Raw genomic sequence first — 19,152 nt, 5'->3', positions numbered from 1 at the left:
TAACCTTGTCCCCGGGCTCAATTGGGGGATGAGAATATAAACTCACAACCATAGGACTACAACACAATATTCAGACTGACGCTCATGTAGTTAGTTATGACATACACCGGCAGTCGTCCAGTAATCACAATGGATGTATTCATGTAGCCATTTCTATTTACAGAAGTTTTCTGAAAGGGCTTTATCGAACAGTGAGTTTTTGTAACGACTGGGGCCACAAGCCAGGGGCTCGTTGCGCGGTGCTCTGACGTCATCATTGCCAATGTGTCATTCGCTATGGGGCTCCAGGAGGTTGACCTGACTCCCTCCGCGAAGAGACGGCGCGCAGGAAAGCAGTGAGATCGAAACATCCTGTAAAACAGAACTAACGTAAACAAATGCAATATACAGCATTTTAGTATTGTTTGTCCGTAAAAATCTAAATTTTGCTACAGCTAGCTTGCAAACAGTTGAGAGTATTTCAATTGAGGAGCACGTCGACGTCGGTCTGGTCAACTTGGATAGCTAGCAGTTAGTTTACACAGCTAACGTTAGGCCTAGCGTGAAGCTATCCACCGCAGGAAAAGCAACATACGAAGGTAAGGAACGTTATTTTTGCGAGATTTTACACAATACCATTATTGGATATGTGGTATTTATTGGGCAAGGATGGCCATATGATAGCCAACTTTAGCGTTGCTAGCTAACAAACCATCTAGCTAACGTTCGCTATTTTAGTCTGTTGGCCGCTAACAAGCTAGCTAACGTTATTTCACTTGCTTCTATTTCATCTCTATAACACACACAGCGTAGAACACACGCCTAACGTTATATACCAGTCAATGTACAGTTAACTAACGTTACTGGCTAGGTAACTAGAGCTAACGTTTGTTACAGTACAGGCCGGAAACTGCTCAAATTATGTAAACATTGGTGCACGCTTGTGAACGTGATGTCCGAACCAGCAAGCATTGGATTATACAGTGTGCAGTTTGCTCCGTACTATTCCCGAAAAAGGTTTTCAAATGGTCAATTTCGTACTATTATTATGTTGAATACATTTACGCTACTGTTAGTTTAGTTTCTCAGTTAGTAGTGATGAAGATACTAGTACTTACTTTAGGGCCCGATACAGAACTATTCCTAGTCTGTGATGGGGAAGAGGGTGGCTCAGGTTCCCTTCCTGAAACGATTTTGTTCCCGTAGGAATGAGTGATGACCTCTGTTGTGGTGGCAGATGGTGGAGGGAATATGGTGGAGTACGTCACTGTCATGGAAGAGACTGAGCAGGTAAGATAGTATCACCAGGCCCGTGGTGTAGTAGTGCTTGGAGAAGTGGGTGTACTCTAATTTTGCCCAATATTACCCTAACGGCCTGTCAGGTGAAGGAAAGGTGGCCTATTTGGAAAAAGTATATGACAAACAGTGGCACTCTGAATGACCTAAAATGATAACTCCCAAATTGGTCTTTCACAGTCAGGCCAACCCAAACTGTACGGTGCAAGTAGGCTAATAGGCCTACTATTAAAACAGATAAATAAGGTTCAGAAATTGAAAGTGAATCAGAAATTCACAGGTCTAAGTTCTTTTCTTAATTTTTATTCAGGTTCTCTCTCGCGCTAATAGAAAAACAACAAAATTGGATGTTCCAAGCCCACAATAATGCTTAAACCACATCAGGAGACTACTTTGAGGTCTGGGAAAAATTGAAGAAATATAGATTTGAGTCTAGTTACCCTTAAATTAAACTGCACAGGAACCTAGCACTGTTTGGTTAGTGGTGTTTCTGTAGCGCACATGAGATGGAGTTTGCAAAACAAATGGCCACTGGATTGATGCTAATAATAATGATATCATTCTGGGAGGTAGGCATAATCTACTTTGTAGCTAGTTAACATTTAATGAAGAAGGTTTTTGAGAAAGCCTTTCCATCTACCAGAAGAAAGTTAGGCCTATCATTAGCATTACTATATTTTTCCTGTTCCTGAAATGTTTGAAACCTGGGCGTTTTACTTCATATTCTGAGGCATGTCTTACCTTGCTTAGGCATGTTTAACCTATAGCCAAAATCTCACCATAGAAACGTGGAGGCAATTATTTTATAAAGACTTCCTCATGTGCACTCACCTGTTCTATTGGCTCTCAAATCAACTTTCTTTCATTGTTTAGCAGACAAAGGCTTTATGCTAGTCATATTAGCAATCCATGATAGTTGTTGCATCTTTAGATCTACCCTCTTTCTACGTTTCTAGCTGATATTTACATCTCTGTTCATGAAACCGCTTGCATGTGCAGTGAGCATTTTAGAACAGTGTTTTCCCACAAATTTCATTTTGGAACTTTTGCGCGTAGGCCTACCGCCATGTGCACATTTAATAGTTGATCAACATTTTAAGCTAAACATTCTGACCTGTTCCATCAGCCTTATTAATTAATACGGCGTATACCTCTACTACACTACTTTGATACTCATCGTGGGGATTAAGACGTGAGTATACACAATGCCCACTGAAAAATAAGTCAATATACGACGTATACCTACCACTGCCTGGCCCTAACCTTCCCCATACAAAAAGGTATTTCACTTGCTATACCAGCGCAACCCAGAAGCCTATTCTAAATGTAAAGCAGTAGGACCACGGCTGATCTCATCAACATGAACAATATTGTGAAGTGAACCAATAAATAACAACTTGTTTATCTGGTGACCATGACATCTCTGTCCTGCAGTTTTGTGGAGTAAATAATTAAACAATGTTCAAACATACACACAATGGACGTTTCAGCTTGCGCCTCCCTCAATGTGTCTCTGTCCTGTCTCCAGAGTGAGGAGGGGGAGGTGGTGCAGGAGATAGTGGAGACGGTAATAGGGGAGGATGGGGAGGAGTATCCTGCGGTGGTGGTGGAGGAGGTTCCCAGTGCCCAGGTGGAGCAGTGCTACGCTGCCCAGGTGCTGGTCTACGATGACGGGACCTACCTGATGCAGGACGTGGGAGACGAGCAGGAGGTGGTCACAGAGGTGGTGGAGACAGGTGAGAGGGCTGCAGGGAAAGAGGTGGGGGTACAGGGTTGGACAGTGACGTATTTCAGCAGTGAGATGGAGGGTTTGGATTGTGTCGATAGAGAGACGTGCAAGGGTTGGCTGCTTAATCTTCGCTTTAGAGAGGGAAGCAAGAGGAGCGCGGGTGTTAGACATAACTTAGCTCCTTAAGAGTTGACATTGCCACAGAGTAGTAGTGGGACAGTGTTGTTTCCATCCAGGACCATCTCAATAAAGGACATCTGGTGGTGTATAAGCTGAGCCTATTGGAAGAATGACAGAAGCCATTGATGCTTGAGGGAGGGGAGAGTTTTATTGGATGTTGACCCAATGACCACCCTAAAGATGAAACTACTTCTGTAGGCAGTTGTTGCTATGCACGATCAAACATGGAATGGGAGGAGGGTCGTAAAGGGGAAAAAAGTGAATGAGTGCGATAAAGGCTACACAGTTTACTACCCTTTTCTCAAAAGTACAGGTTTACTTCGCCTCACCCCTCATTTTTTACAGAAAGACAACAGCTGTCTTGCCCAGCTAACTGTTTCCAAGGGGGATTGTTTGTGGTGTCTGCGGTTATAGAGCCCCAGCCATAGGGCGGTATGGTTAAATAATCATTGAAATAAACTAGTTGAATGAACATTACATTGACTTGAAATGTAGAATGGATTTTCACTTCTCTACCCTCTCTCTCTCCTTCCTCCTCTTCCCTCATCGCTCCTGTGTTGTCGTAGTAGAGGTGTCATCACATGGGGGCGCCATGTGCTTTGATAAGACCTTCGAAGCAGCCGAGGCCCTTCTTCACATGGACTCCCCTAGCAGTTTCCATGGAGACCGCAACAACACAGGTAACCACTCAACCCCTCCCCCACTGACCTTGCTGGGGACTAGGCATTACAAGTGGGTAGGACATGATGCCGACTGTTTATACATATTTTTTTTTGCCGTGTAACCCGTCAGTTCATTGTACCAATACATTTGTTTTATTACCATTTGCCAGTCTGAGTTGAATCACTGCTCTGTGGTTGTAATAATGCAAACTATTGTCTCTGTGTGTGTCTCAGTGGAGGACGTGATGATGGAGACTGTGGTGGAGGTGTCTACAGAGTGTGAGCCCATTGAGGAGGACAGCTTCCCTATACCCCCCGACTACGAGCCTCCCTCTGCCAAGAAGAAGAAAGGTCTGCCTCCGACACCAACCAAATGCTTTCGTACTATCTATCTCTGTGTTGATCACCGTGTCCAACCCAGTATTAAGAGTTGTATATTATAAATCAAATTGTATTAGTCAAATGCGGCGAGTACAACCTTAGTGAAATGCTTACTTACGAGCCCCTAACCAACAATGCTGTTAAAAAAAATATGGATAAGAGATAAAAGTAACAAGTAATTAAAGAGCAGCTGTAAAATAACAATAGCGAGACTATATACAGGGGGGTACCGATACAGAGTCAATGAGCGGGGACACCGGTTAGTTGAGGTAGTATGTACATGTAGGTAGAGTTATTAAAGTGACTATGCAGAGATGACAACAGAGTAGCAGAGAGTGTGGGGGGGGGGGGGGGGGGGCAGCAATGTAAATAGTCTGGGTAGCCATTTGACTAGATGTTCAGGAGTCTTATGGCTTGGGGGTAGAAGCTGTTTAGAACCTGGATCTAGACATGGCGCTCTGGTACCGCTTGCCATGCGCTAGCAGATAATAAGTCTATGACTAGGGTGGCTGGAGTCCTTGACAATTTTTAGTGCCCTCCTCTGACACCGCCTGGTGTAGAAGTCCTGGATGGCAGGAAGTTTGGCCCCAGTGATGTACTGGGCCGTACGCACTACCCTCTGTAGTGCCTTGCGGTCGGAGGCCGAGCAGTTGCCATACCAGGCAGTGATGCAACCAGTCAGGATGCTCTCGATGGTGCAGCTGTAAAACCTTTTGAGGATCTGAGGACCCATGCCAAATCTTTTCAGTCTCCGATGGGGAATAGGTTTTGTCGTGCCCTCCTCACAACTGTCTTGATGTGCTTGGACCATGTTCGTTTGTTGGTGATGTGGACACCAAGGAACTTGAAGCTCTCAACCTGCTTCACTGCAGCCCCGTCGATGAGAATGGGGGCATGCTCGGTCCTCTATAGGAAGTGTACTAAGTTGTTTTGTTTGTTTCCTTGCAGGGGGAAGGAAGTCGAAGACACAACAGCCTCAGCCTGACACCAACTGCACCATTGACCTGGGGATCAGGAAGAGACCCAGAGAGGGAAAAGGTACCCCACACAGCAGGGGCTAGGGTTTGTCAAGCCCATGAAGGGATGCTTCTCTACGTAGAGCAACTCAAGCTAGCAACTCACACTCAAGCTAGCAACTCACACTCAAGCTAGCAACTCACACTCAAGCTAGCAACTCACACTCAAGCTAGCAACTCACACAGGCAGATTCAGGAATCAGCCTGTGTGAGAGGTCCTCTATGAATGACGTTGGTCTTCTCTCTCCCGCTGTCCTCCAGGGAGCACCACCTACCTATGGGAGTTCCTGTTGGATCTCCTCCAGGACAAGAACACCTGTCCCAGGTACATCAAGTGGATGCAGCGGGACAAGGGCATCTTCAAACTGGTGGACTCCAAGGCGGTTTCCAAACTGTGGGGCAAACACAAGAACAAACCTGACATGAACTACGAGACCATGGGCCGGGCACTCAGGTAACCACGGGATACCATTCTGTTTGATAGGCAATTCCTCACTATGGTTAGTGAGTAAGGCTGGCTGTTGTTGACGCAACATATCTTTACTACTTTTATGCTAAGGAATGACTAATGACATTCTAAATTTTGGCTAGGATGCCTGTTTAAAATGCATGCATTTGACCCCTTTAAAGTCCCCTTTTCAAAATACATGCTAGGCTGTGACACTTGTGTTAAATAACATCTTGGGTTGTATTTCCGCACGTATTCTGAGTGTAAGTGCAGTCGTCTGACTGGTAGGGTTGTCCCTGTCTAGGTATTACTACCAGCGGGGGATATTAGCGAAGGTGGAGGGTCAGAGACTGGCTTACCAGTTTAAAGACATGCCCAAGAACATCAGGGTGATCGACGATGACGGGGATGAAGAGGGCGAGGAGTGTGAGGGGGAACCCTCTGAGCACCACCGGGCGGTCCAGACCCTGACCCTTGACCCTGCCACCTCCACCCAGACAAAGCAGAGCTACGTCACTGTCGTCCCCACTGCGTCCGGCAACAGGTGAAGCATGATTAATCATGAAATAATTATGCATGCTCTCTCTGTGTACATCTTCATACAAATGCACAGTGAACTCATTTGGAAGGTTCATGAATAAATCGGTTTTTGTTTCTGTCTGATGTACAGGACCATGCGTTTGGCCATGCCCATGGTCATGACAACGACGCTGGGTCAGATGACCCTCAACTCCTCCACCGTCTTCACCACCCAGGCTCCCATCACCCTGGGCAACGCCCATGCCAGCGGGCCCAAGCTGGTGATCCAGACCCTGCCCACCATGATGCCCTCCGGGGCCAAGAGCGGAGAGAAGATCACCATCATCACCATCCCTGCGGCCCAGCTAGCTCAGCTAACGCAGGGCAACCTCTCAGCCCAGCTCTCAGGCCAGCTAGCTCAGCTCATACAGGCCAAACCAGTCACCCAGCTCATACAGGCCAAACCAGTCACCCAGCTCATACAGGCCAAACCAGTCACCCAGCTCATACAGGCCAAACCAGTCACCCAGCTCGTGCAGGCCAAACCAGTCACCCAGCTCGTGCAGGCCAAACCAGTCACCCAGCTCGTGCAGGCCAAACCAGTCACCCAGCTCGTGCAGGCCAAAGCAATCACCCAGCTCGTGCAGGCCAAAGCAGTCACCCAGCTCGTGCAGGCCAAAGCAGTCACCCAGCTCGTGCAGGCTAAACCCGCCACGCTCCAGATAATGCAGAAACCAGCCCCTCCGCTCATACTGGCAAAGCCTGTGACACAGCCCCCCAACCAGCAGCTACCTGCGGCCTCCCCTGTAGGTATACCACAGCCCCCTCCCTCCACTGCCATCACCACCCCTGTACCAACCCCCACTACACCCCCTGTAAAAGAGGCCATCTCACCCCCCACAGCCCTCCCAGAGTCCACCCCATCCCCTCCTTCAGCGAGCACGGAGCCCTCCCAGTCCAGCCCAGAGGGCCCCTCTGCCTCGGAGTCGGCACAGAACCCAGTGGCCCCTGAATCTTGAACTTGAGGCCTGAGGGCTACTGACTCCATATTGACACTGTTTGAAGTAGTCTTCACTTCCCATCCTTCTCTCACTGGGCAGTGGAGCTGTTGGACCATACAGAGTAGGAGAGCTCTGAACTGGACCTCAGTTGGAGCGCCTAGTTACCAGGAAGCTAGTCTTCAAACTGGAGCTGCAGTGCCCTCCGTCCCTCCACATCAGAAAACCAGGAAGACAAGAGAGGAAAAGGGACTTTGTATACATACTCTTTAGAAGCTCGTTGGAACTCAAACGACAGGCAAGCCTTAGATTGTAAATCCTTTTTTAAAATCAAAAACATAATATAAGGAAGGTCTTTGTGTAAAACCTTTTTGATACTCTGCAGCAGGTTACGTATGATGTATTCGAAGTTCGATGCAACTGCAGTTCTTTTGTATCATAGTTGGAATCTTTGCTTTGGCTTTTCATCTGACTTTGTTGGTTCCCATTCTCAGTCTGTATGGCTATCGGGCAGTAGTAGTACCCCACAGCACTGTCCCTCAACACTCAATGTTCTTTTGTGTTTCTTTTTTTACTGTTCAGGTTTGGGAGCGAAAGGATGTTTGTGTCAAGAAAAGACGAATTTAGATAGTATATCCCACATTTACGCTATTTTCTTGTACTCGCTGTATTGATGTAGATTTAAACTGAAATGTATTATAAAAACTAACATGAATAGAAACATCTCGTCTCAGTCAATGCTTGTTGGCACTGAATCGCTTTCAAATACTTACAAATATTCAGTTGGATTTAGTTGGTCTTGTATACTGTACATTTTTTGAAGCTGAGGTTCCTGTACGGCTGCAAGGCCTGGACCCTGACAAGCGTCTAAATGGTTGCTACACAAGGGGGCTGAAAGGTGAAAACGGTCCACTGGTCAAAACACCTGTATCCTCCTTAAACCAACCAGGTCTCGCAATGCTCACATTTGGTTTTACATAAATATGGAAAATTCTAACTTTTTCTGCGTTATATTAATCTCCAGCACCACCCCAACATTATATGTGAAGATGGCACATTGTTTTGTAGTAAAAAAAATCTAATGACAATTAGTTGGCAATGCCTACTCATAATTGGTTAAAATCACACGATGCGGTCATTGGAAACACTTATGTCCCCTTAAGTGCACACTTTCACTCAGTGGCAAATGTCCCTTTTGAATATATGCTGACATAGCAGTACATGCCATGCTGCTGCTAATACTATTGTCTATACCAGGGGTTCTCAAACTTAATGGTCCAGGGATCCCTTTCCTGATAGCAAATTCATCAGCTCCCCCCCCAAAATAAACAGCACAACTTGAGTGAGAGAAAAAAAAAAAGCATACAAGGAGTTTTACTATGACCTTGGCAGCGCATAGCCGGACAAACCAAGTCTCGGGCTCTGGGAAGGAACATTTTAGTAAGGCCCGACTCTTGGCATTTTCAAGCTAAATTCCTATAATTCTACACATTGTCATGGGGCAGAGATTTGTTGTTGCAGTTTTGAACATCAATACAGTGGCTTGTGAAAGTATTCACCCCCTTGGCAATTTTCCTATTTTGTTGCCTTACAACCTGGAATTAAAATATATTTTTTGGGTGTTTGTATCATTTGATTTACACAACATGCCTACCACTTTCAAGATGCAAAATATTTTTTATTGTGAAACAAACAAGAAATAAGACAAAAAAAACTGAACTTGAGCAGGCATAACTATTCACCCCCCCAAAGTCAATACTTTGTAGAGCCACCTTTTGCAGCAATTACAGCTGCAAGTCTCTTGGGGTATGTCTCTATAAGCTTGGCACATCTAGCCACTGGGATTTTTGCCCATTCTTCAAGGCAAAACTGCTCCAGCTCCTTCAAGTTGGATAGGTTCTGCTGGTGTACAGCAATCTTTAAGTCATACCACATATTCTCAGTTGGATTGAGGTATGGGTTTTGACTAGGCCATTCCAAGACATTTAAATGTTTCATATTCAACCACTAGTGTTGCTTTAGCAGTATGCTTAGGGTCATTGTCCTGCTGGAAGGTGAACCTCCGTCCCAGTCTCAAATCTCTGGAAGATTGAAACAGGTTTTCCTCAAGAATTTCCCTGTATTTAGCGCCATCCATCATTCCTTCAATTCTGACCAGTTTCCCAGTCCCTGCCAATGGAAAAACATCCCCACAGCATGATGCTGCCACCACCATGCTTCACTTTGGGGATGGTGATGAAAGGTGTTGGGTTTGTGCCAGACATAGCGTTTACTTGATGGCCAAAAATCTCAATTTTAGTCATCTGACCAGAGTACCTTCTTCCATATGTTTGGGGAGTCTCCCACATGCCTTTTGGCAAACACCAAACATGTTTGCTTATTTTTTTCTTTAAGCAATGGCTTTTTTCTGGCCACTCTTCCGTAAAGACCAGCTCTGTGGAGTGTACAGCTTAAAGTGGTCCTATGGACAGATACTCCAATCTCCGCTGTGGAGCTTTGCAGCTCCTTCATGGTTATCTTTGGTCTCTTTGTTGCCTCTGGTTAATGCCCTCCTTGCCTGGTCCTTGAGTTTTGGTGGGTGGCCCTCTTGGCAGGTTTGTTGTGGTGCCATGTTCTTTCAATTTTTTAATAATGGATTTAATGGTGCTCTGTGGGATGTTCAAAGTTTCTGATATTTTTTTATAACCCAACCCTGATCTGTACTTCTCCACAACTTTGTCCCTGACCTGTTTGGAGAGCTCCTTGGTCTTCATGGTGCCACTTGCTTGGTGGTACCCTTTGCTTAATGGTGTTGCAGACTCTGGGGCCTTTCAGAACAGGTGTGTGTGTGATATTAATATACACACACATACTGAGAACATGTGACAGATCATGTGACACTTAAATAAAGTCCACTTGTGTGCAATATAACTAATTATGTGACTTCTGAAGGTAATTGGTTGCACAATATATTATTTAGGGGCTTCAAAGCAAAGGGGGTGAATACATATGCACGCACCACTTTTCCGTTCTTAATTTTTTTCATTTCACTTCACCAATTTGGACTAATTTGCATATGTCCATTACATGAAATTTAAATTACAGGTTGAAGACAACAAAATAAGAAAAACGCCAAGGGGGATGAATACTTTGCAAGGCACTGTATCCTGAAATTCTACGAGGCAGTTTTAAAGCTTAAATTACAGTTTAAGCTAATTTACTGTAATTCTACACATTTTGTTATGAGGCAGAGAGATGTTACAGCTTTAAAACTATCCTGCAATTCTGTTTCTTCTTCCATGAGTGAGTTTATATTTTATTTTATATATTTTTTTACCCTTTTTTCGTGCTATTCAATTGGTAGTTACAGTCTTGTCTCATCGCTGCAACTCCTGTACGGACTCGGGAGAGGCGAAGGTCGATAGCCGCGTGTCCTTCAAAACACAACCAAGCCGCACTGCTTCTTTACACAATGCCACTTAACCCGGAAGCCAGCCGTACCAATGTGTTGGAGGAATCACCGTACACCTGGCAACCGTGTCAGCGTGCACTGCGCCCGGCCCGCCACAGGAGTCGCTAGTGCGCGATGGGACAAGGACATCCCTGCTGGCCAAACCCTCCCCTAACCCAGACGACGCTGGGATCTGAGCCAGCCGGCTGCGAGGTGATAGCCGTCAGGCTCTGCAGCAAGTCAGCCACCCCCGGGCACCCCTCAGCCTCTCCCAGCCGCTCCTCGCCTTCAGGTGGGTCACGGCCATGCACAGCCTCTGGCCTGTCGCCCGGCAACACAGCGTTTGCACGACGGCCACCTGATTGGTAGGCAGCATCATGGAGGAGAGATGCAGGTGGGAGGTGTGGAGAAGGCTGAAGCATGAGCGGCGGTAGAAGAGAGCACAGCCATCAGGCCGTTGTTGCTGGCCACATCCAGGCAGGGGGACCAGGGCTTGGGCAGGAAGGAGCTTTGGTAGCCCGGGCTGGCCAGGATGGGCTGGAAGGTGTCGTAGTAGTGGTCCACTTCCTGAAGACACAGGATGTCAGGGCGGTAACTGAGGATCTGCTCCAGGTACTTCCTCTCAGCCCAGATCAGAGCTTCCAGAGGACAATGCGCAAAGCCATCTTCACCCCCCCTAGAGCTGAGAGGAGAGAGAGCCGTTAGCAGGGACCAGTTTGGGTCCGTTGTAGAGCACGGCGCTTGCAACGCCAGGGTTTGTGGGTTCGATTTCCACAGGGGACCGGTACGAAAAACGATGAAAATGTATGAACTCTACTGTAAGTCACTCTGGATAAGAAAGACTAAAAGACTCAATTGTAATGTGTAAATGTAGTTAGCTGACATTACCAGAGTAGACATAACCGTATACTGTTGTACACTTCTCCCCATTTCTGATCGTGAATGCTGAGCAGTACCATGTTCTGCAGTCTTGATACCAACCGAGTGTACAAAACATTAGGAACACCTGCTCTTTCCATGACATAAACGGACCGGGTGAATCCAGGTGAAAGCTACGATCACTTATTGATGTCACTTGTAAAACGCTTGTGTGTGCGTGCCATTTAGAGGGTGAATGGGCAAGACAAAAGATTTAAGTGCCTTTGAACGGGGTATGGTAATAGGTGCCAAGCGCACCGGTATGTGTGTCAAGAACTGCAACTCTTCGTTTTTACGCTCAACAGTTTCCTGTGTGTGTCAAGAATGGTCCCCTACCCAAAGGACATTCAGCCAACTTGACAGAACTGCGGGAAGCATTGGAGTCAACATGGACCAGCATCCCTGTGGAACACTTGACACCTTGTAGAGTCCATGCCCTGATGAATTGAGGCTGTTCTGAGGGCAAAAAGGGGTGCAACTCAATATAAGTAAGGTGGTCCTAATGTTTTGTACACTCAGACATACAGATGCTCTGGTGGTCTGTAATCTGCAGTACTCTATCATCCATCAAAGGTCTATGTACCTTGAGCTAGGATGTTCCACATCATGACCTGTATGGATGATGTGTTCTGCTGCTCATGGTTCCTGTATTGGTGCTGGTGTGTTGGGTTTGCAAGGTAGACCAGGTACCTGTGTGGCCAGGCCGGCCGGTTCTGGAGGGCTTCCACACAGTCTCTGAGCAGCTGGTCTGGGTTGGCCTGCTCCAGGCCCTCTGGGTCCTGGTCCGAGTCCTGGTGCTCTGAGTAGTAGTCCTGCTGGGCCAGGGTACCAAAGAGCCTGCTGCTGCCCATCGGACACACTGGGGACACAGAGACAACATATTAGAGATACAAAACACTGTACGCAAACCGTGTGCGCACATAATCCCACCTACATACACAAACTCCCCTGACAGCTCATGAGACATTGTGAAACATGAGTGCAGAGAGTAATCCTGTTCACTCCTGTCAAGTTACCCAGCAGTCAGCATAGACTGTCTGTGGTGCAGATGTCTCTTAGGCTCTCACATGAAAGATCATGTCCGAATCCGACTAAATCGAACATCTGTAATCACTCAGTGTAGCATGGAATGCTCTTAGGTTGACAAATCAACCGCAACACATTATTTTCCTCCGTTTACCACAATAAATGTCCACAGATTAGAAAGGCTAGCAAATTCATAGGACACACCCTTTTGACAACAGTCAGGCTCGGACTCATCCTCTGCGTACCTTGGAAGCCATTTTGTGAGTGAATAGCTAGAAAGAGGACAGAGAGAGAGAGAGAGTAGACAGGGACTGGATATAAAAGAGAGATAGATATGTGGTCTTACCCATCATCTCCATCCTGAGAATATGTCAGTGTGGTTTAGTGATTGTCACCACTCTTTAGTCTTGTCTGAGAAAATCAGAACTCTCTAGCTCTATTCTACTTTGATGTGCTCCTTCACTGTCTTTCTCCTCCTTCAGGGGTTTCTGATTTTCTCTCTCACTCAATTCGGACAATCTGACTCCTCCCAATTCAGTTCTCTGCTGCTTTCAGTTCTCTCCGATTCGGTCTTCCCCAATTTCTCTCTCTCTCCGTCTCAGTCCCTCTCTAGGGTTCTGTGTCAAGTGTGACATTCCAGCTGGTGACGGTGTGACAATTTAGACCCAGTAAGCCTGTCTTGAGACTGACTAGAGGAGTAGAGGGGGACTATAAGGTCATCATCATTGCTAGTCATAAGTGACAGTGACAGTGAGGGTTTCACAGCTAGTCAGGTGGAGCTGACAGACAGATGTATCTGGACACTTGAAAAATCCACAGGGGGTGGGAGGTGGGCAGTAACACACACACATGCACACACAGGTTTAGAGTTCCGGGGGCATGGGTAGGGGAGTTACTCAATACCCTGGACAGAGTGTTGCAATGCAGGATTATGTTTAAAACTATAAACCTCTCCAGAGAGAGAAGAGGAGAGATGAGGAAGAGAGGAGTGCAGTATTTATTTGCTACCATCTACTGACCTCTAGTGGGGTTCCAGTATCCCCTCTGGAGTTATTACTTATTCTCCTCATCTAATTTTATTGGTCACAAACACATATTTAGCAGATGTTATTGCGGGTGTCGTGAAATGCTTGTGTTCCTAGCTCCAACAGTGCAGTAATCTCTAACAATTCACAACAATACACACAAATCTAAAGTAAAACAATGGAATTAAGAAATCTATAAATATGAGGACCAGCAATGTCACAGTCCAGGGTGGGTGGTTGGGATGTATAGACATTATGGACAGTATGTGGATACTAAATATTCTGTCTGTAGAATACGTAGGATAGAATAGTATAATATATATATATATACACACACACACACACACACACACACACACACACACACACACACACACACACACACACACACACACACACACACACACACACACACACACACACACACACACACTAGTTGAATAGGATGGCATTGATTAGAATATATACATGTGAAATTAGTAAACCAGTATGTGAACATTATTAAAGTGACTAGTGTTCCATTATTAAAGTGGCCAGTGATTCCATGTCTATGTACATAGGGCAGCAGCCTCTGAGGTGCAGGGTTGAGTAATCAGCTGGTAGCCTGCTAGTGACAGTGACTAAGTTCAGGGCAGGGTGGGTGGAGGCCGGCAAGTGATGGCTATTTAACAGTCTGTTGGCCTTGAGATAGAAGCTGTTTTTCAGTCTCTCGGCCACAGCTTTGATGCACCTGTGCTGACCTCACCACATGGATGATAGCGGGGTGAACATGTCATGGCTCAGGTGGTTGTTGTCCTTGATGATCTTTTTGGACTTTCTGTAGGGCTGTAGGTGTCCTGGAGTGCAGACAGTGTGCCCCCTGCCCTGCGGTTGCGGGTGGTGCAGATGCCATACCAGGTGGTGATACAGCCTGACAGGATGCTCTCAATGGTGCATCTGTAAAAGTTTGATGCGCTGTTGCGCCTTCTTCACCACACCATCTGTGTGGGTGGACCATTTCAGATTGTCAGTGATGTGAACGAAGAGGAACTTGAAGCTTTCCACTTTCTCCACTGCGGTCCCATCGATGTGGATAGGGGCATGCTCCCTCTGCTGTCTCCTGAAGTCCTTCATTTAGATGACGTTGAGGGAGAGATTATTTTCCTGGCACCACTCCGCCAGGGCTGTCTCGTCATTGTTGGTAATCAGGCCTACTACTATTGTCGTCTGCAAACTTGACGATTGAGTTGGAGGCGTGCATGGCCACGCAGTCATGGGGGAACAGAGAGTACAGGAGGGGGCTGGGCACGCACACTTGAGATGGGATAGGGCAGTGTGCAATGCGATGGCGATTGCATCGTCTGTGGACCTATTGGGGTGGTATGCAAATTGAGGTGGGTCTAGAGTGTCAGGTAAGGTAGAGGTGGTATGATCCTTAACTAGCCTCTCAAATCACTTCATGATTACAGAAGTGAGTGCTATGGGGTGATGTCTTTCAAGCCATCTTTATTTACCTAGACACTTCAAGGATTTGATAAAATCTCAAACGCATGATATCTTCTTACGACTATTCTAAGAGCTCTCTTAAATATTGTCACACACACACAGCCCTCCTATTCAAACCCTGGCTTCAGACTTACACTCTACACATTGTCCAGGCGGTCTCCATGGCGCTACATGGAGCACTCCCGCTGTCTCACTCTCTCTCTCTCCCCCTCACTCCTCCGGTCTGTTTCTCTCTCCCTCTCCAGGAGTTCTGGTGGGTAGACTATTTCTTCTGAGCAAGATTGGACTCTTCTGAAACGGATGTAATGACGTGATAGAATGTTCCAGAGCAGGCGGATGTGACTGGACTGCTCCGTGTGAGAGTTTAGGGGATTCTGCCAGCTACTCAGCATTCCTGAATAGACCAGTGCCAGTTACACTCTCCCCCACTCTGCTGATCTGGCTGCCACAATAGCTTACTATAACTGTTCTGTGAGCGCCACACACACACACAGCATACAACCACACACAGGAGATATGGCACACTACATAATGATCAAATGAAATGAGAGAAGTGCGGTTTGTCCTTAGTTAATCTGTGTGATAGGGGAGGGACTGAACCGAGTGGAGTGTGATTCAATAAGCTGCTCATAGAGCACACACACACTGGAATGCTTCAGGGCCCCATTGAGCACATGAGTAATGAACTACTGCATGTACACTATGTGGAATATACATACAGTGCATTCAGAAAGTACTCAAACCCCTTCACTTTTTCCATATTTTGTTATGTTACAGCCTTATTCTCAAATGGATGAAATAAAACATCCTCAATCTACACAAAATACCCCACAATGACAAAGCGAAAACAAGTTTAGTTTTTTGTGTGCAAATGTATTAAAAATACCTTATTTATATAATTATTCAGACCCTTTGCTATGCAAATCGAAATTGAGATCAGGTGCATCCTGTTTCCATTGATCATCCTTGAGATGTTTCTACAACTTGGAGTCCACCTGTGGTAAATTCAATTGATTGGACATGGTTTGGAATGGCACACACCTGTCTTATAATAAGGTCCCACAGTTGACAGTGCATGTCAGAGCAAAAATCAAGCTATGAGGTTGAAGGAATTGTCCATAGAGCGCCGAGACAGGATTGTGTCGAGGCACAGATCTGGGGAAGGGTACCAAAAAATGTCTGCAGCGTTGAAGGTCTTCAAGAACACAGTGGCATCCGTTCTTCTTAAATGGAAGTTTGGAACCACCAAGACTCTTCTGTGCAATTGGGGGAGAAGGGCCTTGGTCAGTGAAGTGACCAAGAACCCGATGGTCACCCTGACAGAGCTCCAGAGTTACTCTGTGGAGATTAGAGAACCTTCCAGAAGGACAGCCATCTGTGCAGCACTCCACCAATTAGGCCTTTATGGTAGAGTGGCCAGATGGAAGCCACTCCTCAGTAAAAGGCACATTACAGCTTGCTTGGAGTTTGCCAAAAGGCAGTTAAAGGACTGTCAGACCATGAGAAACAAGATTCTCTGGTCTGATGAAACCAAGATTGAACTATTTGGCCTGAATGCAATGTGTCACATCTGGAGAAAACCAGGCACTGCTCATCATCTGGCCAATATCCTCCCTAGGGTGAAGCATGGTGGTGGCAGCATCATCCTGTGGGGATGTTTTTCAGCGGCAGGGTATGGGAGGCTCGTCAGGATTGAGGGAAATGATGAACGGAGCAAACTACAGAGAGATCCTTGATTAAAACCTGCTCCAGAGCGCTCAGGACCTCAGACTGGGGCGAAGGTTCACCTTCCAATTGGACAACGACCGTAAGCACACAGCCAAGACAATGCAGGAGTGGCTTTGGGACAAGTCTCTGAATGTCCTTGAGTGGCCCAGCCAGAACCCGGACTTGAACCCGATGGAACATCTCTGGAGAGACCTGAAAATAGCTGTGCAGCAACGCTCCCTATCCAACCTGACAGCTTGAGAGGATCTGAAAAGAATAATGTGAGAAACTCCCCAAATACAGGTGTGCCAAGCTTGTAGCATCATACCCAAGAAGACTCGAGGCTGTAATCGCTGCCAAAGGTGCTTCAACAAAGTACTGAGTAAAGTGTCTGAATACTTATGTAAATGTGATATTTTTACATTTTTAATACATTTGCTTTGTCATTGTGGGGTTGTGTGTGTAGATTGGAGAGAAACATTTAATCCATTTTACAACGTAACAACATTTTGAAACAGTGATGGGGTCTGAATACTTTCAGAATGCACTGTATGATATGTGGCATCTGAGTGTTGGTGTTTCCAAAACACAAGGTTAAAGATACTGTAGCTGGTAATGCCAGTGGAGTGGATATTTTGTTTGACTCAAGTTATTCAACTACGGAAGAACATGATTTTATCTGTGTAGTCAGTTGGCCATACATACTTTACATCTCCCTAGAGGACAACAAAAAAGACGAAGGAAATCGTTTCAACAATCGGTATGTAGGCCTACTCATTTATTCTGTAGAACTAAATCAATTGTTCTCCATTAGAAAAACTGCATTGACAGCACAGCAGGCCCTGCCTATCTATCTACAGGCCTACATTTCAATTGGAGAACAGAATCTCTCCTTAGGAATGTCGGTGACATCAGCGTTGAATGAGACAATCACATGACTGCTCCAGGCAATTATCAAATGAAGGATGGGAGTATGGAAGAGATTAGTCAGTCGGGTAGTCAAATGAAAAGATCATTCTCCTAATCCCAATTTTGAATACATTGAATGCTGATGGTTTATACATTTTGGCTGCCTCCCAACCCCAGAGGATTTACCCCAAATGCTCCTTGTACTCCTGCCCATGAATGGGAGGGAGATGTGAGGGGGAACAGCAGAAAATTGCCTGGCCCGGCCGCCTCACTTTCAGAGTGTTTCTGTGTGTGTGTGTGCACATTCTTAATAAGGAAACCTCGAGTCGTAACACATTATGTAACCCTAATCTCATTAAAACAGGCAGTACGCCAACGGGGGGTGGGGGGGGGGGGGGGGGGACTTTTAGTTTCTTCCTTCCCCTCGTCATTAGATAATAGTTTAATCCACTAGTGGAATTAAAACCAAACACATTCCTTCCTCTGAGGATTTACCATTAGTGGGTGAATGTAGCTAGTTATGAAACCCCCTCAGGCCCACTCTATAGAGCAGTGTACTGTTAGTTGTCTGGTTACAGAGAGGTACAGGGGCTTCTATCACCATGACCTGCTTTTACTGACATGATGGAACCTAAAATAACTCAACCCCTCTCTGATTCTGATCTGATTCTGATCTGATTCTGATCTGTGCCTTCATAGCTCCTCCTCAATCAGCCTTCACCTTTTAACCTCTGACTGTAACGGCTCAGAAACACTACTTCAATGAAGAACAAGGTGCGCTGCCTATGGACTGTGCCGTCTCTGATCCGGTCCAGAGCATGGGCCAAGCCAGTGTAAATGTACATGTGTTTATTTGCTAGCAGCAACATAATAATTTGTTTATCTACGACATGTATCAATCATTTGTGTTGCAGTGAATATCAGTTTGTGTGGAGCTTGTATTGGCTTTAAATAGGCAATGAGTAACAGGGGTGGGGGAAAGAAATCAAGTAAACACAGAATAGCCAGAATGCAAGATTGAATACAATGTTAGAGATGTGTAATTGATTAACTGAACTGTTGAACATTTGCTGAAATATATATTTTTTAAACAAATCTATTCTACTGTAGTTTTCACAAGAACATCAATACTTCTTTTTCATAAAACCCCTAAACTTGGCACCCATGCAGGGGATCCATTCAGGTGCGAGATAGACACTTCTGCAAGTAGTGGTAAAAATACAAGTGGTCAACCTTCTCTCTTATAGTTTTTGAAACCTGTAGATCTTTATATATCCTTTCAACTAGGATGACCTCCTGTGCACAGATGACAAAGTCACACCAGCTACAACCTGTGAGAAAGATTTGACCTTGTACCTGCCAGTAGTAAGCATGAGATCTTTTCAACTTCAGCTCTCTATTCTGTATCTTCAGGTAAGGGCAGTCAACATAACTTGGTACATTT

The 19,152-nt window shown here is 45.8% G+C and overlaps 1 protein-coding gene across 2 annotated transcripts; it reads left to right on the top strand.

The window, feature by feature from the left end:
* The first annotated feature begins 266 nt into the window (after window positions 1-266).
* LOC120062309 (ETS-related transcription factor Elf-2-like) lies at window positions 267-7,929 on the top strand. Of its 2 annotated transcripts, none has more exons than XM_039012181.1 (9): window positions 267-578; window positions 1,186-1,269; window positions 2,804-3,011; window positions 3,754-3,864; window positions 4,081-4,197; window positions 5,176-5,265; window positions 5,505-5,697; window positions 5,996-6,235; window positions 6,362-7,929. In XM_039012181.1, exons 2-9 carry the CDS (start codon window positions 1,195-1,197, stop codon window positions 7,227-7,229), a joined length of 1,902 nt encoding a protein of 633 aa, XP_038868109.1. In that variant the 5' UTR covers window positions 267-578; window positions 1,186-1,194; the 3' UTR covers window positions 7,230-7,929. The 2 variants fall into 2 exon arrangements, with proteins under 2 accessions (XP_038868109.1, XP_038868108.1); XM_039012180.1 differs by having other exon boundaries at window positions 3,751-3,864.
* Window positions 7,930-19,152: the final 11,223 nt, after the last annotated feature.

This window comes from Salvelinus namaycush, chromosome 17 (assembly GCF_016432855.1).
Source record: "Salvelinus namaycush isolate Seneca chromosome 17, SaNama_1.0, whole genome shotgun sequence".
Classification (NCBI taxonomy): domain Eukaryota; kingdom Metazoa; phylum Chordata; class Actinopteri; order Salmoniformes; family Salmonidae; genus Salvelinus; species Salvelinus namaycush.
Note: the sequence above shows the minus strand (reverse complement) of the source record. Positions and strands in the feature narration are given on the sequence as shown.